The sequence below is a fragment of the Temnothorax longispinosus genome, chromosome 7 (assembly GCF_030848805.1).
Source record: "Temnothorax longispinosus isolate EJ_2023e chromosome 7, Tlon_JGU_v1, whole genome shotgun sequence".
Classification (NCBI taxonomy): domain Eukaryota; kingdom Metazoa; phylum Arthropoda; class Insecta; order Hymenoptera; family Formicidae; genus Temnothorax; species Temnothorax longispinosus.
In genome coordinates, this window is record NC_092364.1 from 14,478,556 (window position 1) to 14,506,183 (window position 27,628).

Consider the following 27,628-nt stretch of genomic DNA (forward strand, 5'->3'; position numbering starts at 1 on the left):
ATCTCGCATATTTCTCGATGAAAAATTGTGACAATCTTTCGTTTTTTTTATCAGATATAATTATAATAGACGTAATTATTTTATTTCTATCTTTCTAACCCTAGCTAGCCACACTTTATCGCATTGTCATTTTTATTCTAATTAATATTTTTAGTTTGTAATGTAGGAATTGGAAATACTGAGTCTGAATAAGATGTTCAAGATAATATTAGGTCAAGAAATTTGAGTTTAAACTGATCTTGGAAATTAGAAAATTATGTTATTATGCGAAAACGTTTCTCGTTGTGTTTATTATGGTTTCGAAACGTAAACAGCTTATTCTATCAAATTTTTAATAAACAAATTTGTTTTATCTTTTAACACCTTTATTATTGCTTGAAAATTGGCCGTTTTTCGCTTTAATTAGCTGTTACTTTCATCGAGCGTAACATACCTAATTATTTTTATGGTGACAATCTTTATTTATATCTTGTTACGAATGCGAGAGGTCGCTCGAGTTATAATCACGCGGCGGACGATTTAGACATTCAAAGTGTTTTGTATTTTTTATTGCACAATATTCTGCCTTGGATCGGGATTCTATAGAAGATATAAGGGAGAATACTTGATAAACATATTTGCCGCCCTGTTCCACGATCGATTCCCTCGAAGTCATGAATGCGAACAGCTTCTTCACTGTCGAGTGAGTCCTTTCTCTGCGCCGAGATACGCGATGTGTCCCGCGGATAGACACATCTGGTAATCGCGCTTTGCGTATACGGCGTTTCCGCGGCGTGAATCGAGATTGATCCGGGCACAATGCTCCCCAGGACGGGACGCTCCAGATCCGAAAGTGCCCGTGTCTACGTCGAGACGTCTGCGCGTGATTGACACCCGACAGCGCCACTCGAAACAGTCAAAACATTTCACCCCGTGTCGCGCCGAGTCTGGCCTTGACGCTTCGTAGCAATGCCAATCATCCTTCTCCGGGCGGATTCACTGTTATCCGTAAAACGGGGGATTACTCGGCGGTATACACCCGGACGCGTTCGACAATATTTCTTTTCATGTCACTCTCACTTATGAGAGACCATCAGGTTTCAGAACGACTTCCGCGATCAGTTACGTATACGTATCCCCCGAATGAAAATAGACGATCGTGCACACAGCATATTGACCATACGCTGTTGCACGAGTGCGTCCATTTTCCATATGAGTGCAACAATTCGTGTAACGGAATATTTATAAATGTCGTGTATTCCGATCCTTCAAACAATCCACGAGATCCGACAAGATTTCTATATGTTATTTCCCTTTACTTTAAAACGCTTTATTGCAATGTCCTATAATTTTTCACGTATCTCACTGAAATATTCTATAATCCAAGAGCGGAAAAGTATTTCGATGAAAGTAGCGAGCGAGATATATCGCGTCTTATCATCTAACATTCTACGAGTTGGCTTTTACCAATCGACAATACTTCACGACCAATAGAACACTTGTAAGTTGCGCTACAGTTTCCGCGTGCTCGCTCTCTCGTGCACTCGATAATCCGCAGACGTGAACGCGAAGGATCGAAGGGGATAAGGCCGTTTGTCGAATGACGGCCGATAGATTCTGCGATACCCACGATGCGCGCGGGACTAGCGTGATCACAGATCGTTGATTATCGTTGGATAGCCCGCACAATGCATTTGCTCTTTCGTGTTGCAGTCGCCGACTCAACAGGAGGTACTCTCGGCCCTGAAGAGACGTCTGGAGCAGACCAGCGTACCGCTCTTCCCACGGCATCGCCTTCGCATGCTCTCCAAACTCGCCGAAGGCGCCTTCGGAACGGTAATTGACATTGTTATTACACAATTACACCCCACGAATAATAAGTATATATTCCCAATTAGACACGGGCAGTGGATAAATCGATAAACTATCCATCAGCGAACCTTGATTAGTATAACGTCTGTTACGCTAATAAATCGCACGGGCGCTTGATTTTTTTGCGTGATTGGGCACCTGGGGTGATTTTTACACCCAATTAAAAATCATTGTTATTAATTACATCTCGTATATTTTTTATTGTTCTATAATTTATTAGTATTTGATAGTGATTTATTAGTGATTTTCAGTACTTAAGGATAATATAAATTTATTCAACATTATCTTATAAAAAGTAAGAACGAACAAAAAAATATTTAAAAAAATAAAAGAAGCACATTAAAATTACTGTGACGTAAATTTCATTTTTTGATACTGAGGTGTAAAAACCCCAGGCGCCCGTTACCAAATTAATGCTGATGAAACTTTAACTTTAGAAACTTGCAAAAACAGCTTTGTGACATTTGTCATCTAGTATATTATAATTTATACTCTAATTTGTTTTGAAAATTATCTGGTGTAATTTTGAGAGATATGGAATTACTTTAGTGTAACGTAGAAAAATGTTACGCCTTACGCCGTTATAACAATTAATTTATCAGCGTTATCCGTTGCCATGTATAATTGTACACGAATATAAAGCAAGTTCGCCCTATCCCGCGTGAATTTGCGCGATGTGTCGCAACTCCTCCGTCGACGATCGCGAAATCAATCCGTTTGTTGGCCGCGCGGCGCAGCGCGCACAGGCAATTCAACGTGCACAGGATGCGCAACAATACGTCGATTAATGAAGTGCCCGGGACGCGTTATTCTTCGCCGGCACAATGGCGCCTCGTCGGGGTCGTCGAGGATAATCAGTTTAGAATGCGTTAGAGCGGCTAATAATTCCCTTTTGTTTCCTGCCTCGGGTACCAACGCGTCGTTAATGATGACAGGCGAGCAGGAGGAGGAGGACGAGGAGTAGTAGGAGGAGGAGGATCGCCGAAACGTTCGCTCGTTCGTTTCGCACAGTTCGCCAGTTGCCGCGTCAGACTTCCGTGGACGCGGATGCATCCGCATATGCAGACGCGATCGTGCGAGACTTCCCACGAGTACGCAAGATCGGTCACGTCGATCTCGAGTCCCGGTCGACTTGCGAGATCGTCGAATCTCTTACGCGGAAATCGCAAAAGGATACAATCGTAATGTGTTACGCGATGCGTACGACAATCGATCATTTTTTTTACTTCCGTTCTAGACTTGTAGGCTACGATTACTACGGCTCAGAAAGTTCTCTGAATGTAGTTTTATATATTATCGGTTAATGAAAAGACTATCATAATCGCATCATAATTTTATCATAATCGTAAAGTAAGGGAAGGATAAAATTGCAAGACAGACTTTTCTTGGAACTATAAAATATGAGAGTAAATTGTGTGAATTTCTCTTGGTTTGTATTTATTTAAATTTTACTGTATTGCAAAAGAATCTGCATTTTCTTTAAAAATAATACGCTAACATTAAAAACAGAGAAGAACCTCGGCTTTGTTGTATAATTGAAAAACCAAGTAAAAATTACTGATCTTGCAAAATTGTTATTTATCTAAACGGATAAAATATAATAAAATATAATATAAAATAAAATATAATCGATAAATAAAATTAGCCAAGAGTTGACTTTATGCAAAATCACGTACGACGAGATTTCACCGAAATTACAACAGAATTTCAGTTATTTCTGCAAAATTTACCCCGATCATGAGTAATTTCCATGCATGTACATAACGCAATTCAAACAAATTATGCATATAAAGGTATACGTGGCGGAAGCTGAAGGGATTCCGGAATACGGAACGACGACTACCCTCGGCAAGCGACTCGTCGCCGTCAAGTTTTTACTGCCGGAAGCCAGCGAGAAGGAAAAGTGAGTATACACGTCCATATGGAAGCCGAAATTTGCATTCTGTTTCGTTATGCCATGGTGACGCTTGATTGAACGCGAGCATGCCTTTCTCTAACACGTTTCATTTTCACGTGTACAACGATAAACTTTTTACGTCCATTATGTGGAGACGCGTTTCCACGTCTGCTATCCGATCGCATTCGCGACTTTTATGCATCATTATTGATATCGACCGACATACAGATCATAAGTTACTTCACTCCCGGAACAGATACGATCGATAGTCAACGTTAAAAAAATGCGATCCAGGCTTATCATGAGACAAATTGATCGTAAAATGTTAGATGAAGAAGTACACTCAGATTTAGTAAACTTTTTATGCATTAGTTAACATCTCTATGCACTAACATAAATATTAAAGGATGAAATTTAAACCAATACCTTGAGATAAATAACATTTTGTTATTTTTAACTACCATGTGTGTTAAAATTTATTATTTTCACACAGAACAGTAATATTATTTTAACTCTATTTTAGTTAAATTAACGTTGTTTTAGTTAACTTAATGACTAAAATTGAATAGGAGTTGAATGGCGACCTATATAGGAATGGTTAAAAACGACTAAAATTGAGTATATTTGACTCAATTTGTGTATAATTTGACACTACGAATGTATAATAGTGCATTCTCGGAATACACATTCGAAATATATCTAGAGAACTATTTCGGCCATTGCGTGCGCGTTAGTTGAAAACAATTTTCAGCTCAATAGCCCACGGTATCGAAATTTACATGAAGTATTTTCGCGAGATGGAACCGGGAGTTCGCGTAACAGCATAAGGCACACGTCCAAAAATGCGGAAAAAGTGGGCGGCAAACTAAATTATACGAGAGCGACCGTTCTCGTGGCAACAGCACGTGATACATCGAATTTGGAGATAGAGAACGAGCAGTCCCCGTCCGTGTTCTCCGAATGCACGCGACGACCCGCGTCGCGGCGCGACGTCCGCCGAGGAAGCCCCGCGGCGGCGAAACGTCCGGATATACCGTTCCCGGACGATCGTTTTCGCGACTATCTCGCGTCAGACATCAGAAAAAGGCCAGTTCGATTCCACGAATGGAACGGATTTGCATACAATGACCGGGAGGGAGATAGGGTATCGGGTCCGACTTTGGCGCGCACCACGGGCCGATGTTGCGCGGAACGAAGGGCGGGAGACCTCGTAGCGGAGATGACAAAGCTTCCCACCGACGAACATCGACGAAAATCGACGGCCCTCTCCATTGGATACCGCACCGCCTGGTGTACACTCCTGGCATCGAAGCCGAAGAGAAATTTCGTCGACTCCGTCCACGGAGCAATCTGTCGGACGTCTCAGACGACGTGAACGGAGAATAGCGAGCAATTTGGCTGATTTAGCGTGCAGTAGAGTGTGTCTACTTGTACGAGGAGTTTCGCTGCATATTGCAATTCCGTAACAGAGTGCACCGGCATGATGCATCACGTTGTGTGCGAAGTGATTGCACAAGCATCTTACGAAAGTGATTAATTTATGTATTGTTAACCATTACCTCAATCGACACGTTTTATCGACGTTTCGCTATTTAGTTCCGTGAGAATCAATTTTCACATAATCAATCCATTCGTTAAACCTTTACAAAAATGCAAAACTCAAGCGAGAGCTATAAATAGGTATCTGAATATTTGAAATCACTTAAATAACAAAGGGCTTAGAGCCGTTACAGGATGTTTGTGTCGATAATAATATTTCTGTGTGATTTTTATTTTATATTACAATTCAGTGAACTGCGCGCCGAATATTTTTTGGTCTTGAAACACACAACTCTAAGTTTTGTCGGAACAACAAATCCACATACTTACTTAAACCGATAATCGATTTAATTAATCGATGCTAATAATTAAGTGTAAAGAAATGTAAAGAATTTATTGAACATTTGAGTTAAAAGAAGATCAACTTTCAAGATTGCCGGAACAATCTCCGCGGACAAAAATCGTGACAATTCTGTCGATCCCGTATATATAACGACTAGATACACATACGGTTTCCGAGACCCGTCGTATTTTATCTCACGCGCAAGAAAGATCTTCAAAAGATCTTCGGTGTATCCTCAACATCCGCTCACGCAACAAGCTCCTATCGCGCGGATGACTTATAGCATCTCGTGACTGCATCGGCGAGTTCGCCCGCCGCGTCGAAACGCGAGCAACTGCTGCGACGTATGGGAACCGCAAATCCGCACTCTTAGGTACACCGTTAAATTTGTAGTGTCGAATTATACTCAATTTGAGTCAATGTTAATCATTCCTTCTACTTAATATGTCATTAATTTAACTAAACCAATGTTAATAACTAAAATGAAGTTAAAATAATACTGTTCTGTGTTAAAATAATAAATTTCGACACACATGGTAATTAAAACTGACAAAATATTATTTAACTCAAGGTACACTGGCACTGGTTTAAATTTCATCCTTTAATAGTGCATGCAACATGTCGCGAGAGATACCTAAAGGGAATCTTTGCCGCGTCAATTCGTTATTCTAATTCCTATATTAATTACATTTTTACTGCATAATTAACTTTGTATTCTAATTTTGTTGAATATATTTGAGATTGATTTTTTTATTTATGCTGTTACGCGTTTTATCGATCCTTTTGCAAAATTTACATTGCCTGCATATCATTGCGTAGAGTCTAACAGGTGATCGTAAGGGTCTGTTACGCGATTATAAATAAAAAAGGTACAACGAGGGATGCTCGCATCCCCCGCTATGCTAACGACAGATAAGAAATATTTTATACGCCATGCGTATCACAATGCGCAACTCGCACGGTGATACTTTATTAAAAATAATGCATCAGCTCGATTGCTCCGATTTGTGTTCATTCGAGGCAAACGACGGATAGTAAAACTCCTGATGTTTAAGGAAAGCACCTCCAATGATCTTGTCTCCTTCATATATTACATATATTATAACGGTAACCCTCCAGAGTAACCTTCAAAAGGTTTTAGCCAGCTCGTTGTTTATTAAAAAGTTATTAACAAAATAAATTTGATGAGTAGAACGTAATTTTCCGACACATGTACATTTAAGAAAATATTTACGCACATACGTGAGCCGTACAATAATAAACCTTGTTTGTAAAAAATTTGGAAGTATATTTTTTGGCTATAAAATATAATCTAACTCAACCCCTATATCATTGTAACATTAATGTTGCATGTAACAGAGATGCTTCGCATCCTGTTCTGCCCAAAAATATATTTACAAATTTTTTATAACAAGGTTTATATTATTGTATTATTTCGCAATTTATCTTGCAGAATTTTTATTTAAAAAAATATACGATTTTGATGAACGCATCGATGCTTTCTTTGAGGTAATGAGTTCTATGTGTCCATTACATTGATCAAATATAGTTTAAAATTTTCGTTTTGTACGTATATTATTTTGTACATTAAAGAATGTATTATATAGAATATATTATTATAAGTATATCGTTTTGTTATGACAATTACAAAAGTATGGCTTTATTTTTTTTTAACAGTACTTACTATTTGTATGATAAAATTAAAAACTGTATAAAGTATAAAAAACAAGACTACTTCTTTTTGTCCTTTTGATTCATATCGTATACTATAGAATTCTAACTTTTTTTGTTAACAACTTTTTAATAAACAACGAGCAACGACTAAAACCTTTTGAAGTTTACTTGTTATATAGGATAATCTTCATAATATAAAAAATGTGAAGGACAAGGTCATTGGAGGTGCCTCCCCTAAACAAAAGTTTTACTCGACGGGTTATCACTCGTTATCTCCGCGAGCTATCGAAATCACAATGATAAAGTTTCGTCACTTTAGAAGTTGCTAATTTGTTAAGATCTATTTGCTACGCGCAAGTTCCACTTTTACTTCAAGAATTGTAACTCAAGAAGTTATAATTAAATCCAAGTGCAATTTTTTTAATGCTTTTATACCGTTTCTCGAAAGTTATCCGTTAATAATAGCTTTAAGTTAATAATTATCTTACGTACAATGCTCTTGTAGATTTATATTTATTATAATGCCATTAAGATAAAAATCGTTGTCGAGAAGACAAAGGATATTTTTGCAGTCATAGATCGAAATTAAACTAGTAATTCGGCATCACGTTCGCGGTACCGTGAACACCACCAACGCATGCAGAATCGGGGGGATTTCTGTATAACCGCCGATGTCAGCGGCACAAGAGGAGGGAAGATTTTGAACCGCGAATACGAACTTTCGGCTAATGCGAAGTCATTAACCTGCCCTAGGAGCGGCGCCGCGGTAACGCTAAACGGGCTACTTTGCATATAGTGGCCAACGACAAGACCATGTGTTTCGCCCACGCTGCCGGGCTCGAAGGACTATCGCGCGCGACGCCATGCGCCAGCGGGATTCTTAGTTTACGGGGAATCGATACGCAGGGCGCCGCGCGCCGCAGTTTTGTTAACGGTCGCGTTAAACTATCACGCGAGAGTGCCATTATCAAGCCGATCGTAAGTAAGGCCGGAGTAACGATGCTGTGCGTGGAAAGGCGCGTCGCGCATATGTGTACTCTTGTACTCTATAGCGCTGGAAAGCGCCTTCTCTTATCCGGAACGCGACCCAACGAACTGGACGGCGACTGCGGTCGTTAACGTTGTACGAGCGTCGGGATCACAATGCAGAGAGCGCGCAACGCGATATGAGAGTCATTATCTGGGACGGACAACGCGGTGATTCTCGTTGCTTTAACGCTATCAAATTTACTTGCCGTTGCCTTGTTATTTTGCACATATATTTATATATTTCGTATTTTTCACATATCTAAACACATGAATATACATTTCGTGTCTCGCGTTTTAATCCTCCGTCTGTATACGTGGGTCTACGGCGTCCGAGCCAAAATGATTTCTGCTCGTAACTGTAAAACTTGCAAGTCTGCCAGAAAATATTAAATAAACGATGTTTTTCAAAATGACTATAAAATCGTCAACTGTAATGTAGACAGATGTTTCATGAATTTTTTCAGATATTTAAAAATACTTTAAGGTAGAGAAAAATAGCGTTTGTAGCGTCGAACGTGACAGACCCACGTGTACACTTCGAGGGTGCAAAAGAACGGAGGATTGAAGATCTGTCTTCAAAATTGTATAACATAATCACCTCAATAATTGATGCAAAATCGAACATGAAATTAGACTTCTTTCATTCTGAGAAGTTTCCGCGAGATTAATTAATTACAGTATTAGTAATAAGTCACCGAAGAACTGGGTTAATCCCGCACAGGTTGGACTTCCAAAGAGACGTGAGGATTCTGGCAGCTCTGGAAGATCGCAATATCGCACGGGTCCTGGGTGCCTGTTACCGCGAGGAACCGTATTGCGTGGTAATGGAATATCTGGAGCACGGGGATCTTTGCCAGTTCCTCAAGACGCATATCACTGCCGAAGACGCGCATTCCATGCCAATTGGCGTCAAGACACTCAGGTAACTTTCCAGCGACACATTTTGGGATTAATCAAGGGTCGGCACTCGGTATAATTCTCCTCATATACGACTAATTTTTCTTAAAATTGTTAATTAGTGTTAATGCCTATTAATCGTTAATTTCTAAATTTGAGACAAATTACTCTTGGATTGTCGTGATAATCACTATAAATTTCTGTTCTTTTATTTCGTTAAAATTACTGTATCGCCCTCAATTATTTTCCTGCTGACTTGTTATTTTATTGATATAGTGAAAGAGCAATGTTTATCAAAACATTCGCTGTCGTTTTTCCGAAAAAAAATGGCACGCGTGCAGGATGTTTCATGTAACGATCGCTGCGGAAATTGAACGTTCCCAAATAAAAGCAACGCAATATCTTCAAAAAATATCAAATTGGAGTACCTTTCGTGAATAAAATTGTGAAAAAGTCATGAAACGCACATATCTATGCGTTTGAAAGCAATATCCCGCTTTGTTAAAATATATACATATATACATGTATATATATATATATATATTTGGCTAATGCGATATAAAGATTTGTGATCATTATATGAGACGTTCCCTGAAAACGCAGCTAAATATATTAATGTCATGACGATTAATCTTCTCATTACCTCGCATCAAAGTATTTAAAAAATCCACGATCGTGTCTTTAGCGACGATAGGTATTATAAATTTCAATTTGCGTATACCGGATTCCTTGTAGCACCAATAAAATGTCGCGGTATCGACCTTTTAATTTTGCATGTTGAAACTACTGATATTCCGCCGAAGTCTCGTGAAAGATAAAAAAAATGTTAAAATCGACTAATCAAATGCTCTCAATACTTCTAAAAATATCAAATGTCGTAATGTGTACGCCTATATATGTATTCTGCTTGAAAATTATCAGAGAAATTCATATTGTCTAATCTCGAGTCGTTGAGATCTCGAAGACCGTCATATCGTGTCGTAGAAAATCGCAATTTTTTTAAGAAAGAAATTAATTACATTATCTAGCTGTACAAATCCGAGAAGAAATTCCGATTCTTCATTAACTCTGGCATTGTTCGATAACTCGTCTGTTGTAATGTTAACGCTGAGATATATGAGTATAATACCATAATGTATGGCAACGCACTGTTGTTACCGAGCTTAAAGTATTCAAGATTACGGCAGCCGAAGTGCTGCAATCGTCTCTAACGAACCGGAGCTCGGTTTCATTTCCAACGAGCTGCCGTCGCTGAAGTTAACACGCAATAAGTTTCTCCCGCACGCCGCGCGCGAGAGAGAGTTTGACGCGTTTATTAATCGTGAGCGACGCACAGCGTCCTGACGTAGCCCCCCACCCCCCGGATTCCCGTCGACCTACACCTCGGAGGAGAATCCCTCCGAGGGCGACGGCGGCGGTCGGGCGTATTCGAGTGCGCGCGAATACCTTAACTTCGTCGTCAGGAAACTCACGCCGCTTCGTCGTCGTTTCAGTTTCAACTGTCTCATCTACATGGCGGCGCAGATCGCATCGGGCATGCGGTATCTGGAGAACCTGAACTTCGTTCATCGGGATCTGGCTACTAGGTGAGTACAATGGGACTTTGCCGAAACAAATCTCCCGCGGATTCGCTTTCATCTCTTGAGAATAAACTTACGTATACGGGGAGGCTTTATCGTCCCCGACCGGTATTCACTATGTATCTAAACACTCGGGTTCTCGCCTTCGATTTGCATGATATTACGATGTATATTATACATTAATAGTATACATTAAGCGACACAAGCTTGTGGGCAAACGATCGTTATTAATTCTCTATAATTTTTTTATATATTATAATTACATGAGAATTTTTTTATATATTAATTATTTGATATAATTTTAACCCTAGCTCGCCACACTCCAGTGGACCGCTGAACGTTTTTCGGTTTTCTAGTTTTCACAATTTTCTAGTTTCCTTATAACAAGTTCAGTTTAAGTTCAAATCATTTTTTTTGTCTGATATATGATCATAAACATTTTATTCAAAGTCTGGTATTTCCAATTTCTACAGTACAAGCTTAAAAATATTATAATTAGAATGAAAATGACAATGTGACGAAGTCGAGTGGTCTCACAGACCGGAGTGTGGCGAATGAAAGACTCGAAAATAAGTAGGCTAGCTAGGGTTAAAAATCAAGATTATATTGCATACCTCTTTTTATCACATCTGCTATAGACGGTTGTGTGTGTAAAAATCTTGTTATACTCCGCATGCGATCCTTAGATTAAACGAAATTGGAGAACGAGAGTCAGAGATTTGAATACAGACGTGAATATGAAGCTCTTTCTCGCGCGAATGCATCGACGCGTGTCGAGGAGATGTAAGATTACAAGGGAATCTTCTCGGTCGACGTGACGCGAGGAAAATTACAAACGCTTCCGTGGCGCGGCAACAATATGCAGCAGGATTTATAATTCTTAACGCGCATCCCTGGAGATGATCCCCGTCGCGAGGGGAACCGGTTGAAAAACGCGATGTATATCCTCCGCCCCGCCGTACGCGATTTTTATTGAAAAGTAATTTCGAAAGTCGGTCGCGAAATCAAACGCACGGAAGAGGTATATGGCGCGAATGTCGCGGCATGGTTTTTATGTTATTGCGGAAGGGATAAATGGGATCCGTTGCCGCTCTTGATTTATCTCCTGACGTAAATTCATTCACCCCTCTCCCTCGTGGGGGGCGTACTTTTTCCCCGTCTCGCTTTCCGCTTCATCGGGCTAACAAGACTCTCCGCGATCCGTGCTATCGACTTTAAATCGTCGCGAATCGAGATTATCTTTCGACGGATATGTGCCCCCTCTCGCTGCGATCTCGCTCGAGAGATTGTGCCGTCCGCTTTAATTGGCACAGTCTAATAACTAACAGAGATGTTCTCGCGGTGTGTGGTTGTACACCGGGAACGTGTATAGGTATACGTGTGGAGGGAGGATTTTACCACGTCGAGAACCTGTTAAAACGGGAGACGGGGGCACCGATATCGATTCCCTCCCCCCCCCCCCGTTACACTCTCACGATGAAATTGAATTATACCAACCCCCGCAGTGCATTTCCATAAGCCCCAAAACAAACGGAGCCGGGAACCGCATGGGAAATCAACGATTTGTTAGTGAATCGTCGCGAGGAATGCAGTGAGAAGAGCAGCCAGTTTGTCAACGGTAGTCCGGGCCTCGGTGTGTAGAAAATTTCTACGTTTTATTTTATTTTATTTTATTTTTATTCGACCGCGTTCAATCGTCGTAACTATCTCGGATCAGCTTCTAATATTGTGTCCCTCTCAGACTGCTCGCGGAGTGATTCCTCCGGAGTTTTTCGCAGGAGCAATCCCAAAGTGCGCGCGACTTCGAGCATACAATAGCCACCTTTCTCAGTCCAATATAATGGCTTAATATTTGTCACGTTCGCGGTCGATTTTCCTTTCAGGCACTAAAAGGAATCTCCGCCCCTCATACGCATTAAGTATAAATCGAGATTGTCGGGGAAGGGCCGATTATGGAGATATTGTCTGAAAAAAAAGGAGCGCATGTATTTTTTATACATTTCGATCCAAACGCATCTTAAACTTAAAAGCACAAGAGGTTAAAATTTAAGAAGCCTGTGCTAGTAGTGAAATTTTAATGCTGGAACTTGCCGATTATTCTCCTTGAATTTTCCATTGACTACGAGTAACGCGCAGACGCCAGTAAAACTAATGAAAATACTGCGTTAATAAAATGTGGGCTGCATCGATTTACCTCGTAGATATTATAATTTTTGAATCAATTTCACAAGTTGCGTAATTTATTAATTAATTATTCTACCGCGACACACTTTGAAAAGTACTTTATATATTTTTTCTTCGTACTCTCTGTATGCTTTCAAGCGAGCTCCATTTAATTTCCAAGCTCTTCTCAAATTGCATAAGTAAATTTATGATGATCTTCATACGCCGCACATAACGTATACAGTGACCGCGGTATCGATAATCATCGATTTACGAATACAAAGTACACATCGTATATGGAACGAAGTCCATCTACGTGGCTGTTATTGAAATGCAATGGCCATCTCGCCGAATCGATAGGACGTTTAGATGCACATATGTGCATATATGTATATCTTCCGCATATACACACGCGGGCGCACATTCGCGCACAAACCGCCGAGTTCTCGTAGCACGTGGGACCTAGTTTCCGGCTGGACAGTGTCTCTCAAACACCTCGCTCGTAAATCTTAATGTATAGCGAGAGACACTTCCTGCGAAGCTTTCATGAACGATATCAGCCCTGTCAGCATTCCTGAGGGCTTTTGACACCGATTCGACCCGTCGATTGCAGAAATATCGTTCAGTAGTGTCGTCAGAACTTTTGTGACGTCCCCTGTCTCACGTACTTCACCGTCATGCACAATTAAACCGATAAAATGTTTATTTTAAGATTAATAGAAATATGAAATATATAAGTAATTTGAAATGTATATAATTCAGAGTTATAATTTTAAATTTATACTAATAATATGTAGGTACTATAATATGCTGGTTGATGTTCGAAATGAGATATTTAATTTACGCTGTTTCACATTTTCATGACAAAGTGCTAATGGTGTTGCAAATTTCAAAATATTTTCGTGGAACGTCGACGTCTGCGAGATCGCGGCGGCCAATGCTTTGTTTAAATTTTTAACAAGCTGCGCGCGGAATTTTTATAAAATTTAAGCGACACTCGCGTCAAAACCGCGACGCGCGACGCGTTATCCCTCTCTGTGCTTTTTGTGCTTTTGCGAGGAAAAAAGCGCGGGGATACGATCCGATCGCGTTGCAAATAGATCGATGCCTTTTGTATAGGCGCCGGGATTTAATCAAAATTTAATCAGAATTTAATGGCACACCACCGCTGAACTTCCACTTTGATGGCACACGTCAGCGTGACGAACCGACGATATTCAGTGAAATACGCGACCGTATGGGAATTCCACCGTGGGGCATAAATTCTTCCGTGACTGGCGGCGTCAAAAGAGAAATGGACATTGCGGGTATCAATGGTGCGCGCGCGATACTTTCAAAATGCATTTTTACCCTTTCCTACTCGAAGGACCTTTGCGCGCGCGATTTATCTATCGCGCGATAAACGAGAAAGAGCGAAGCGAAACATTTTTATTCATTTAAATCGAACCCGGCGTGGGATTCTCCGTGCTATAAAGTTTAAAACGTTATCGGAACCGGTCGGTCGGGTATACCGAGAGAATGTTCTCTACCGACTCCTCTCTCGCCCGAGACAAACTGCCAATCCATCGTAGCCTCTTATTTCATTCGCGAGCGCGCGGTATAGCTATAGAGTCATTGTCGGGGCCAAGTCGAGTGAAAAAGGAGAAAGGGATCGATTGCTGATCAAACGGTAATGCAATTCAATTGGCTCGAATGGAAAAAGAATACCGACGAATGAGAAGATCGATTGCTCTATGTAATGCTTTAAAGATGGAAAGGATAGTGGATTTGCAGTTACGAGGGGTGTTTGTCCAACCGGAAGAAACATCAGGATCGGTGTTGTATACGCTCGATGGTATAAAATCTCGCGTTATAATACGACTCTCGCCAATAACGCTGATAATGTTACTCTACTAATGTGCGACATCGGAGATTGGCGATAGCGTGGGCATCCTGCGAATAAACGTGCTGCTCTAAAGGAGCAGGAATAGCAAAAGCCCTGGCATTCTGTATTCCAGCGTGTGGGTATTTCGCATTCCGGTAAAAGAGATTTCCTTCATCCTATTTTGAATCGCAAATGTACCGGACGAGTTTTCTTTCGTTTTTCCTTTCTGGCAACAAGTGTAGAGATAGCACTCAATATTAATATGTTTAATATTTTTTTACCATTGTGTTTGTTACATTCAAAATATCACGAGAATTTAGTTTTGCAATTTCTAACTTCCATTTAGCCAAAAATATGATATGAACATTTCTGCTCTTCCGCGGAAAATATACGTTCTGCAGATGCTTTACTAAGAGATCCCAAAATACTTCCGTTCGTATTCTCTCTCTCTCTCTCTTGCAGCAAAGCTGTAAGCTTCTATTTGCAGCGAGTATAGACAAACTTTAATACTAAAATGTTGCGCGTTTTTAACTCGTAATGCAATCATTCGGCCTCGCCGATCCCAACATTGGGATTTAGAATGCAACTTCGAGCGATAAAGGAGGCCGCACGATTCTCCTTATCCACCCTCGAGAATACCGAAGGCTGGCGCGTAGAAGAATTTTATTCTCCGCTGACGAGAGCTTACGCGTTCGAACAACCGGTTAAAAATTCAAAGAAGACGGCTTTTCTTCCGCGTCTCGGCTTGTTCTCTGCCGTATTTCTGCCTGAAAAACCTTTCGATGGTTCATTTGTTTCCTTCGCAACGCATATCCAATATTCAACTTTCAATCTAACTTAGGGGGAGAGGGCCGCCGAACGTCCGACTTCAATGTTGATACGCTAGAACCTCGACTTCAATTATACAACCGCGTCAATCAGCCAAGTACACTTAACGTTTCTATTCCTATTGACAATGGCGCCCGTGCTTGCGTCAAATGGCCAAGTGATTCCGAGTTTAACTTCGACTTGCAACTTGCACAATGACAGAGGTGATTCTCTTTATCCACCGAAGAAGTCGTCGCGAGAGCTGAATGTAGACATTCCGCTCTCCGCCAAGAAAGCCTGCCTTTGTTCCGCTTTCGATTACAGACGCGAAGGAGGCCTTTCGTCATATAGCTCGTTATACAGTCTGATTTCAGGCCGTTTTTTTCTTTTCACTCTTCTTTACATTTTCATAACACAACTGCAGCTGTAATGTCGCTGATATCCTCGTTCCTCAATAATAATAATTTTAAAATTCCCTTTTGTAACACGTAAAATAAAAGATAAATAAAATAAGATGAGAAACTAACATTATTTTAATTATATTCTATTATTATTTTAATCAACGAAGATTAAAATAATTGTTCTCTGATCTCATGAATTCTGAATAATTGCTGTCATAATCTCATGAATTATTAAAATTTAGATAGTAGAAATTAATGAGTTTGGCTTTGCATAAAGTATAGTACTTTTCAGTGTATTAATATACATATTTAAGTAATATACGCGCAAAATTTCTATATATGTAGCAAAAAATATCTATTAATGTTTATAAATCTTTTTACAAGATATTTGAAGTCGTCAGACAAAATCATTTAAATTTATATCGTAATATCACGAATATAGTAATGTAATGCATAATAGATTACTAAAATTACTATTACAAATAATATATTAGCAATAAGCACTACTACCTAATCCGGAAATTACGCAATTAAAATTTTATAAGATACTAGCTGCCCCGGCGAACTTCGTACCGCCTAACAGTAATGAATGTATAAGTGATAAGACACGCAAATAGTCCCTCTCTCTCCCTCTCTCTTTCTCTCTTCCTCTCTCTCCTCCCTCTCCCCTCCCCCCCTCTCTCCCCCTCCCCCCTCACTCTTTCTCTCTTTTCCCCTCTCTCCCTCTCTCCCTCTTTCTCTCTCTCCCCTCTCTTTCTCTCTCTCCCCCTCCCTCTCTCCCCCTCCCTCTCTTCCTCTCCTCTCTCTCCCTCTCTCTCTTTATCCCCCTCTCTTTCTCTCTCTCTTTCCCCCTCCCTCTCTCCCTCCCTCTCTCTCTCCCTCCCTCTATGTATTTTTTCTATGTATTTGGATATCTTTCTAGATTAATTTTTTTTTTACGTGAATTTTTTCGATATTTTATTAGTTATTCTGCTATTCCGGAAAATTCTACCCCTATTTCATATACTTGTGGTAAAAATTCGGCCCAGCCGTTCTTGAGTTATAAATGGTGTAACTAACCCGACTTTGTTTTATATATAAAGATATAAATTTTACACAGATTTTGGACTTTTGGATCTTCGTCATCACGATTTATTATTTTTGAAATTAATGTAAGCGATCAGAGTTCTAACCGTCAGTCTGCGGGGAACGGAGATCATCACACCTGATTTATACTGCAACAGCTTCAATGCGAGGCGTGAACGCGGCTTATTGCATTATCGTCGTACTCAACAATATAGGGAGGACCGGCCCCCTCCCCGTCAGTCCCATCGACGCAATAGCCCGATGGCGAAGTAGCCAATAGCAATGATCGATAAAGCGTCCCTAATTAACCAGTTCTGCCGCCAAATTGGAGCTTTGTTCCGGCGACGAAATTAATTGATTCTATCTATTCCATACCCATGCGCTACTACGGAACAACATTTTGACTGGTCGTCGTCTCTCAGATGGCGAAGATTAGTTCGTCTTTAAAGTGAACTGGTCAATGTCTGGAGCTTTGAGCGGAAGTTGCATGAATGTCTATCCGTCTCTGAGTACTCCTCAGGGAAATGCTCGAATTCTATATCTCCAGTGGAACCCGCGCTCAAAGGACAAACGAGATGAAATATCAGACGCGTTCGCGATAAGAGAGATTAAGTAATTACATCCATATATTAAGATTATTATGTATGATGTACAGGCTGTTCTACAGGTCAGGTAAATAAAACTTCAGGGTCTTATAGGAAATTGAGTTAGGAACAAAAAAGTTCGTGTAAACATAGACCCGGAAACACTTCGTTGAAAAGTTATAGCTAATAAACTTCGAAAAATCACGTTTTTTTTATTATTTTAAAAAATAACCCTTTAAAACCTTTTATTCAATTGAAAAAAAAAGCGAAATACATCTGAGGAGTAATTAAATAACAAACTAAATTACTAATTTTATTTAATTCTGATAAGGCAGAAGAGAACAAAATAAAATGTCGAAAAAAGCAGAAACTTGAAAAAACCACCTTTCAACGATCTTTGTAAACAGTGCATTCGTAGCGTTTGCTTTAGCGTAACAATTAGCTAGTTATTTTTAAAAATTACTAAAAAATGTAATTTTTTGAAGTTTCTTAGCTATAACTTTTTAACGAAGCGTTTCCGGCCTTATGTTTATAAGAACTTTCTTGTTCCAAATTCAATTTCTTATAAAACCCTGAAGTTTTATTGACCTGACTTGAAACACCAGTATAATATAATACTATAACTATCTCCGCGGATACTGTCAAACGGATGAATTGATATCAAGCCTTTCTCTCGTAGGAAACGATTTACGATAATGGCTGCACCATAATTCGACGCGGAGAAAGTTTATTCGACGCGTCGAGTATAATTGCATACCCGCGTGTATTTGGGCAGGAAACGCAGCCCGACCACATATGCAAGCAAATGTTACATGTAGACAACCATTCTCGCTTCCGGTTGACTGCCATGCACAGAATGCGTACGCGTATGCAGATTGGCGGGCGCGCTATGCGCCCCCACGTACCACGGCGAGAGATTAATCTGACTGCGCCTCGATCTTTCGTTGTCAGACAAGCCGTTCGGAAAAATATTCGATCCGGCTGATATCAATCCGGCACGCTAGCGCGTGCGAATCGCGACGGAAAAATCGCTCCGTTCAGTTTCTAGAAATACTCGAGTTATCCTAAAGTCCGGGCGTTGTATTCCGATCGATTATACGGGCGCACAGTGGGCCAAAACGGCAATCTAGCTGGACAAAAGTCGATTTTTGAAGATTAATATTTCTTAAAATAAACGATTATATTTTTAAGAAAGATATCTGATAGTTCATTTTCTACAAAATATTTACCATTTACACTTGTAGTTGTGTTATAACAATCATTTGAATACGTCGTATAAATGTCATCTCGCAAAACGTTAAATCATTACTTTAGCAGCGCTTGAGAAAGAAAGAAGTATTCTGCTTATATTGAAGAATATTAAAACTTCAAATTAGATAAATATAGAGAAAGGTATATATTTTTAAATTTTATTAACAAATTTTAATAATAGTTTTTTAATAATAGCGGTATTTTAAGTCAAACATTGCCGATTTTTAATTATAAAATTTTCAAAATACGAAACTTAAAAAGATCTACAAAAAAAACGCTGCGGATTGCTGCCGTCATTTTACCAGCATATTATTCCTTAGACATTTCTGAGTTTTATTTTTGAGAACTAGCTGCCACTAAATGCCGCTCTCATAGATACAGCGTTTTTTAGAACTCGCAACTCGTCCGTTTGCGTAAAGATACACGAGACGGTCTCGCGCTGCGCGTGTACTTGGCGAGACTACCGTGTCTCTTGATATTGACATCTATCTATGGTTATCTATAGTTATTTATTTTACATTTTATTTATTTCGACATGCCTTATTCATTTCACTTTTTTATGTCTTTATTTTTCTCACAATTTATTTATTTCCATATTTCTTTATTATAACTTTTATTTATTACCTTTCTCTTTCAAATGACTTTTATGTCCGTTTATCACTTGCGAATTAGTGTCATCGTTGTTATTGTTAATATTGTTTATCGTACACCGTTGCAGCAATTATAGATAACCATAGATAGATGTCAATATCAAGAGACACGGTAGTCTCGCCAAGTACACGCGCAGCGTGAGACCGTCTCGTGTATCTTTACGCAAACGGACGATCGAGTTGCGAGTTCTAAAAAACGCTGTATCTATGAGAGCGGCACTTAGTGGCAGCTAGTTTTCAAGGATAAAACTCAGAAATGTCTAAGGAATAATATGCTGGTAAAATGACGGCAGCAATCCACAGCGTTTTTTTTGTAGACCTTTCTAAGTTTCATACTTTGAAAATTTTATAATTAAAAATCGGCAATGTTTGACTTAAAATACCGCTATTATTAAAAAACTATTATTAAAATTTGTTAATAAAATTTAAAAATATATACCTTTCTCTATATTTATCTAATTTGAAGTTTTAATATTCTTCAATATAAGCAGAATACTTCTTTCTTTCTCAAGCGCTGCTAAAGTAATCATTTAACGTTTTGCGAGATGACATTTATACGACGTATTCAAATGATTGTTATAACACAACTACAAGTGTAAATGGTAAATATTTTGTAGAAAATAAACTATCAGATATCTTTCTTAAAAATATAATCGTTTATTTTAAGAAATATTAATCTTCGAAAATCGACTTTTGTCCAGCTAGATTGCCGTTTTGGCCCACTGTGGGGCGCCGAGATCGACGATTCGCGAAGATTATCGAGCAGCGCGAAAATAAATGTAAAACGACGCGAATTTCTTCCCCCTCGACGCGATAACAGATGAAATAATTTTGCATTCTCCATACGTCATTATTTTGCTTGTAGAAACTGCTTGGTGGGTAAGGCTTATCATATCAAAATCTCGGACTTCGGCACGGACAACGAGCTGTACGCCTGCGATTACTACAAGGTCGACGGAACTATGCCACTGCCGGTGCGATGGATGGCCTGGGAGTCAATATTTTTGGTAAGATATGAGACACTGCGTGCGGGAATATCTCATTCCTGCACGGCTTCGAGTGAGAAATCTCTCGCGCGTGCGGAATCGGCCATTCGTCGCACAGATGACGCGCGCGCAATAGGCCACTTTCCACGCACTTTGTAATATAAAATAGGGTGTGTAACACGTGCGGGTTGAGAATTGGACACGAGTGCGGAGTGGACGTACGAGCCGAAGGCGAGTGCGATCACCCGCACGAGTGTCCAATTCTCAACTTCCCGCACTTGTTACACAAATAACTATAGTTGAACGTATTGAGATTAACAAATTTTTTTTCTCAGTGTACAGTGTACGTAATACAGGAATAACAAGTATAAAACAGTAATAAAACTTAAATATATTTGAATAATGAATTTTCTTCGCCAGTATATAGACTAACAATTAACCCTTAACTGGCACACGTCCGCGATCGAACGTTATCTGCACACGGGGTGTTGTATACCCCACACGACTTTGAACGTTGGTTACGGCGAAATGGAGGCTTTAATAGGCTTGAAAAAAATCAAGTACATACATTAAACACTGGAAAATGATACCCATTAGCCTAAACTATGAAATTTTTTGTTTTGAGGCTTCAAAAAAATTCTTGTATGAAAAATGGCTTGTTTTGCTAAAAAATCATATCTCAGTCAAAAATAAATATTTTTTGATAAAAATTTAACACGATGTTCTTGAGATAGAGTACTTTACGAAAAAAATTATGATTGTAGTGGGTATAAAAAAGGTATTTATTTTCATGATCGCCTGTGCCCCTTTTTTCTGAATTAAAATCTTGATTTTTATAAGAAAACTTATTTTTATTTTATGTTTAAGTCAGGAATGTGTCATTGGTGACTCGAACTAACGACAAGATGGCACTGCGATGCGAAATTCATAGATTAACCGACCGAAAAAGACGCCTAAACTTCGTTTTGGGGTGTTTAACACCCCGGGTTCCAGTTAAGGGTTAAGTAATTTAAATCGACTGACTGGCAATATATAACGTCTTTTCGATGTGACCATTGAAAAAACTATGAGCCAACTCGCTTTGTCGGATTCACACAGCACTCAGAAATTACATCACCCGACCAAAAGCGTTGGTCGAAATTAATAATGTCTTGATGATTGATCCGAAAAAGTGCTGTGTGAATCCGACAAAGCGAGTTGGCTCATAGTTTTTTCAATGGTCACATCGAAAAGACGTTATATATTGCCAGTCAGTCGATTTAAATTACTTAATCAAATATATTTCTCAATTATTTCGCAATTTCTTTCCAAATTTAATTTTTCAAATATTCCGCTAAGTTGATTCCTTATATATTATAACATTGCTGTCTTACTGAAGTACTATTTAGAAATAAATTGTGCGAATATTTATCAATATTTACCCAAAGGTCTAAATTTCTACTAGTATTGTTGCAAATATTGAGACAATTGCAGAATTCCCAATTTCATCCAGATCTCGTCATATAATTTTATAAATATTTTCTTATCGGGGCGGACGGGGCGATAGGAATAGGGCTGTATTCTACCCACGGTATTTCGCAATATATTGAAATTGTTGGCTGGAAATGCTCGAGTAACGTGCGTTATGTCTGATTTCCAGGGAAAGTACACGACCAAGAGCGACGTGTGGGCTTTCGCGGTCACTCTCTGGGAGATTTTGAATCTCGGCAGACGTGTCCCCTACGAGCACCTGTCCGACGAGGAAGTGGTGCAGTGCTTGCGGCAGCTGCATCACGCTGCCGATTGCGGCAACACCGGCAATCCCGAAGACAGTTGCAAGGAGGATTCCAGAAACGGCTTCGATTACCTGCCGCGACCCACCGCCTCCTCCAAGGACATCTACGATCTGATGCTCGAGTGCTGGCAACGAGAGGAGACTGAAAGGCCGACCTTCCGTGAGATATCGCTTTTTCTGCAGCGAAAAAATCTTGGATACGCTCCAACATCCTGATATTGAGCCCCGAATTTCAGCGAGCGCGACGTTCTTAATAGTCATACCGCGAATCGGAATAATAAGCTCGTTACCGAAATGGAACGACGAGCGTGCAACGACGGTCAACGTTCTCAGAGGAATTACGAGAACGAGCGAGTGTAGCGGTCGGGTGAGAGGAAGCGACTGATGAGAAAAGAACGAAGGACAATTATGTATCGCGACATCGAAATGATAAGTACAACAATGGAATTTTATTGTCCGTCAACGAAACGAGGGTGTGGAACTTGGAGTTTACGACAGGAATCGATCGTCCTTCAATTTTGTTTCGATTCGTATACCTTTTTTTTCGGACAACGAGTATTAGCGGACATGAAATTAAGTTAGAATAGGTAGAAAGAGTTAAGTGCGGGCTTTGAGAATATCTTACGATATACCCGGATTTTTGTCGTACAAATAGTTTGGGGTGCCGCGAATGCAACTGATCTCCGTAGAATTCTCAGTAGCGAGAGACTGTTCGAGGCATATCTTATCGATTTAGGGCACGAGGGTGTTGCATCTCGACGCGAATACTCGCGGCGGAGTATCGCGCGAAGATCTATCCCCCGGGATAGGCATAGGCTCTTCTTCGAAGACGGGAAGAAAGACAGGAACGGACGCAAATTTGTAAAAACACGACAATCGGACGAGAGCGAAATAAAACCTGGCCCGTCGTAGATGACCGTTTGATGAAGATTGGACGTTTTGTGAGGACCGTGAAAGATCCTATCGCAATCGTCGGGAACTTAGGAGCAATATCATGTAACTGTAATACAGCTGTGAACATTCCTGCACGGATGGGTACCTATATTGCGCAATTAGACAATTACGCAAATAGGAAGAGTCGTTACTTAAGGAGAATAATTAAGGTTCCCTCGGGATTATATCATTTTGATTAAGGGTTTGATGACAAAAAAAAAGAAATGTGTGTGAATCACATTCAACGTACGGCAATATAGCAGTTACGATATTAGACGCTACGGCACAACTGTTCGAGTTAATATCGTGAAGCATTATAACTGAGTGTGTTTTATGAACGTATGGGTGCCTATTTCCCTCCCTTTCTCATTATCGCTCTCCTTTACTCTCTTTCAACGTATATTGTATCGCCCAGACACTCTGGGCCTATTTGTGAGACGAATCTACATGTGTGATTTACATCGCGAAATTCTTTATCGTCATAGGACATATCGCGAAACGGCGAAATGATTATCGCGCATCAACGACGAATTGTCCGATAGTGTGGAAATTCAGTGTCTTTTCAACGCTGCTTTTGGTTCGTGTCTGAAGATCCAGATCTGTGTGGAAACGTAACGCACGTGAGAACGTTAAATTTCAGAAGCAGTCAAGTGACTGTAAAGATTTCGCGATAGTACATGTTTATTCGAACGAATATAGCTACCGCAATCGCAGTTAACGTGAATGGAATTTGTTAATGTCATAACATAGACGAGTATCATACATCGTAAGCATAAGGTAGAAGCGAAGGGTAATGTTTCACCTATTCTGCATTGGAAGACGGTAATAGACTACGTATCATGACTATGACACATCATAATTGTAACTTTATATGATAGGCGGGATCAATAAAATTAGAATATTGTATATATAGGCATACCGTAGTAAGGAATGTCATCATCACATTTTTTTAAGAGTGACGGGTGAAAATCGAATTATCTTTGAGATAGCGCTAACACGCTCGCTTGTAATTTGATATTAATGTGGAAACGTATGGCAATTGTTTAGCTTCCGATAAGTTGTCCGTAGCGAGTGGTAATAAGGTTGACGCGAAAGTTTGACATATCGGAACGTACTTTTCTTATAAAACTTAAAAACGCGCGGAGGACAGAGGAGTGGTCGTAACATGGAAATATTCAGAAGAGATGGACTTACGCCCGTTGCGCGTCTTCACCGTGTACTCTCGATTCCGATAATATATTTCGACTTTAAGTTCCGTGTATTTATATACCAGATGGACACTATTATAACTTATGCGATACTTAGCGGATAGGCGATGTTACCGTTATATCATTAAAATACTATTTATATAAATTAACGTAATACCGCGTAAGGAGTAGAGACGGTACGGAGGCCATAGCCATATGTAGTTAAAATATACGCGTTGAATTTAAACGTAACTGGAATTGCTTCTATATCAAGATCGTCTAGTCTAAAGCGAGCGGAGGAGAATCGCTGAGATACGAATTCGCGTAATATAAATTTACGAGGTAATAGAAAAATAGGCAACCAATTTTTGATCTTGCCAGAGGTAAATAGTAAATAGCCAATCGATTAAGCCTAAGATCGTTAAGTCTAATTTACATTTTGCATGTAAGAGTATCGGATCAACAGAGACGTATTGTATAATTTCGTGCTATCGCGAAATTTTTGGCCAATCGATTTTTCGCACCGGTTGTGACTGAGTTGAAACAATAATATCTATCGTCGATACACTTTTAGTCCGAAGCAGACTGCCATTGTATTTCTAGATGATACTAGAGAATGAATTGTAGTTGCGTTTAGATTCGCCAATATAAGCATAACGCTGCCTTTGGCTATATTGTTGCCCTTTACTGCTAACGAGTAACTTACTTGTCTACTCATGTGATAATTTAGTATATTTCTACGTATCTACCTGTACCTATACCACTTCGAAAATCTTCATAGCGAAAGGATTATTCCGAACATACGTTGTTTTTATTATAGATCGTAGTAGTTCAGATAAAAAATTGGCATAATCGATTATCTTAGTAAAAATTTTGATAATTGTAAGGAATGATGAACACACGGATCCTACGTTAGGATCTAGCAGCTTCACCATATAAATCCAAAATTGCAGCTGCTCCATAATTTTATTAGAAGTCGCGCGTAGTGAAATATGCTAATATGGAGATAAGAATATATGCATAATCCTTTCTCTATGCAAAGATTCGCTATTATGACCTAGACAACTTACTTCTACCTAGCGTGCCCTTTTTCCAATGGTGGTTAATTATATTCTTTGCGGACAATTCGAGCTCTATCAATGGCATCACTGGAGGTAAATGTTTGGAACTACAGTGTCAGGGACGAGTAAAAATATTTTGTTCGAGCATTGTGAGGTACGAACACGCTAGATCGTTGTGAAACTTCATTTCTCGAAGAAAGCTCTATTTATCGATAAGCTCGATTTTTCAGCTATCATCTTAATTGCAACGATAGTTCCAAATCCTTATCGTTTGCTGTATACATTGCTGATTTCTTCGATTTACATTTTATATGCGTATGATTGACAATCACGCTTGCCTCGGAATTTAAAAAATATGTATATTTAGTACCAATCTCGCGACTTTTTTAAAATACGATTATCACTAACAGAATTGACATTTTATAATAATTTAAGGCACGATCATGATCTTTGTCATTAACTTTTGAGTCTCGAAAACAAATATAGTTTTATTAGCGCGAAGGAAATCATTAGATTTTTTCATATGTGACAGCCGAATAATATACTAATTAAAATAATTTCAATTATCACGTTTTCAGGATAGAAACGGACGTTTTATAGCTCCATTAATGATGGATGACATAATGATACGCATTAATATCATGCATTCGCGTATATTGTATACGAGCGTTATGCTTAATTTAGATGTCATTTCAGATGAACTTAAACTATATCGTACAAAGTGGTATATCATCATGATTAAAGATCGTGGAATTAATATATCGCAATGGAATTAATATACAAACGTTGGATGAAATTTTTCTTTCGTACATGAGCGAAATATAATTTCGATATACCCTATTGTTGACCTCTATGGTGGAATTGCGAGGAATTTACAGGTAATCGTGGGTAAACTGGGGGGAGAGCTCATCTAGTTGTATTTTCTATCTAGGCAGGGGCAACGCGCCCGGCCATATCACTCGACTACGACCACGTTTTGCACTATGATTTTGGAGACATTTCTTTCCTAAGAGAAATTATCCGATAGACGAAATTTTCGGGATTGACTCAGTGAAAAGAAATTTTTCGGTCTCGGACAAGAGGAGAATCGCAGCGAAACTGACCACTGGCCACGGTGGGTTGCCCATGCCTGTTCTACGCTATCGAACCTTGATCGTTATAGTCATAAAATTATTTTGTACTAAGAACTGTTTATAATTTTGTATCTAATCTCTGTAAATATCAAGCAGATTGTCTATGAGTAATAAAGCTTGAACAAACTCGATTTAAGTAGACTATATATAAACGGGGAAAAAAGTATAAAAATATATACATATATAAATATATATATATATATATATATATATAAATACAGGTATTTATAATACATCTATATTTTATTTAGTCGTAAGGCAGCGAGCGAAGGGATTGTAAGTAAATTTCGCGTAAGAGCGGATCGGTAACGTAACAATGTACAACGATCTAGGAATTATTTGTATTAAAAAGACGACAATTAAGGGACAAATCATAAAAGTATACATGTTATTCAGTAGCCGTGTATATATATATATATACATATACTATACATCTAGAATCTAACTAGTCATGTACGACACTTTATAAATTAAAGTGTATCCCTGACAACAAATGCAAAATGCAACGTGCTGTTCTTTGACTATTCTTGCTTGGATATAGAGGTGACAAAAGATACATATACTGGATGCGATCGGTGACGGTCGAACTTTTCAAGCAATTATTATCAATTTCGATTTTGCCACAAAGTTTACTCGGCTCGATTACGATCGCTGCGTATACGGTGTGGGCAAATTCTACCGAGGACCGCAAACTTTTGTGCGTCGTAAACCGGAACACATCATTTATATAATTACCATGTGTATATCATTAAAGAAACAACATACAACTTGTAAGTTCCATTATCCATTACTCATGAAGCACAACAATAAAATCTATTTGTATTGGAAAGTCGAAGTTACACTACTTATTTCATGGAAGTCCTATCATCCCGCAAACTCTCTTTGCATTAATTTTATATTGATTTGTACGACAATCAATAATTGCGCTGAAATACAGAATGCTTGCTGTTTGAAAATAA

General features: G+C 39.2%; 1 protein-coding gene across 1 annotated transcript in view; it reads left to right on the plus strand.

Annotated features, from left to right (window-relative positions):
* Positions 1-27,498, plus strand: part of LOC139816837 (discoidin domain-containing receptor 2) — a 194,176-nt gene extending 166,678 nt beyond the window's left edge. Inside the window, exons 11-16 of the mRNA XM_071784603.1 lie at positions 1,693-1,815; positions 3,645-3,754; positions 9,055-9,255; positions 10,724-10,816; positions 20,461-20,602; positions 22,221-27,498. Of these exons, the coding sequence (XP_071640704.1) occupies positions 1,693-1,815; positions 3,645-3,754; positions 9,055-9,255; positions 10,724-10,816; positions 20,461-20,602; positions 22,221-22,571 (1,020 nt within the window). The 3' untranslated portion in view covers positions 22,572-27,498. The remainder of the gene's footprint in view (positions 1-1,692; positions 1,816-3,644; positions 3,755-9,054; positions 9,256-10,723; positions 10,817-20,460; positions 20,603-22,220) is intronic.
* The last annotated feature ends 130 nt before the right edge of the window (positions 27,499-27,628 follow it).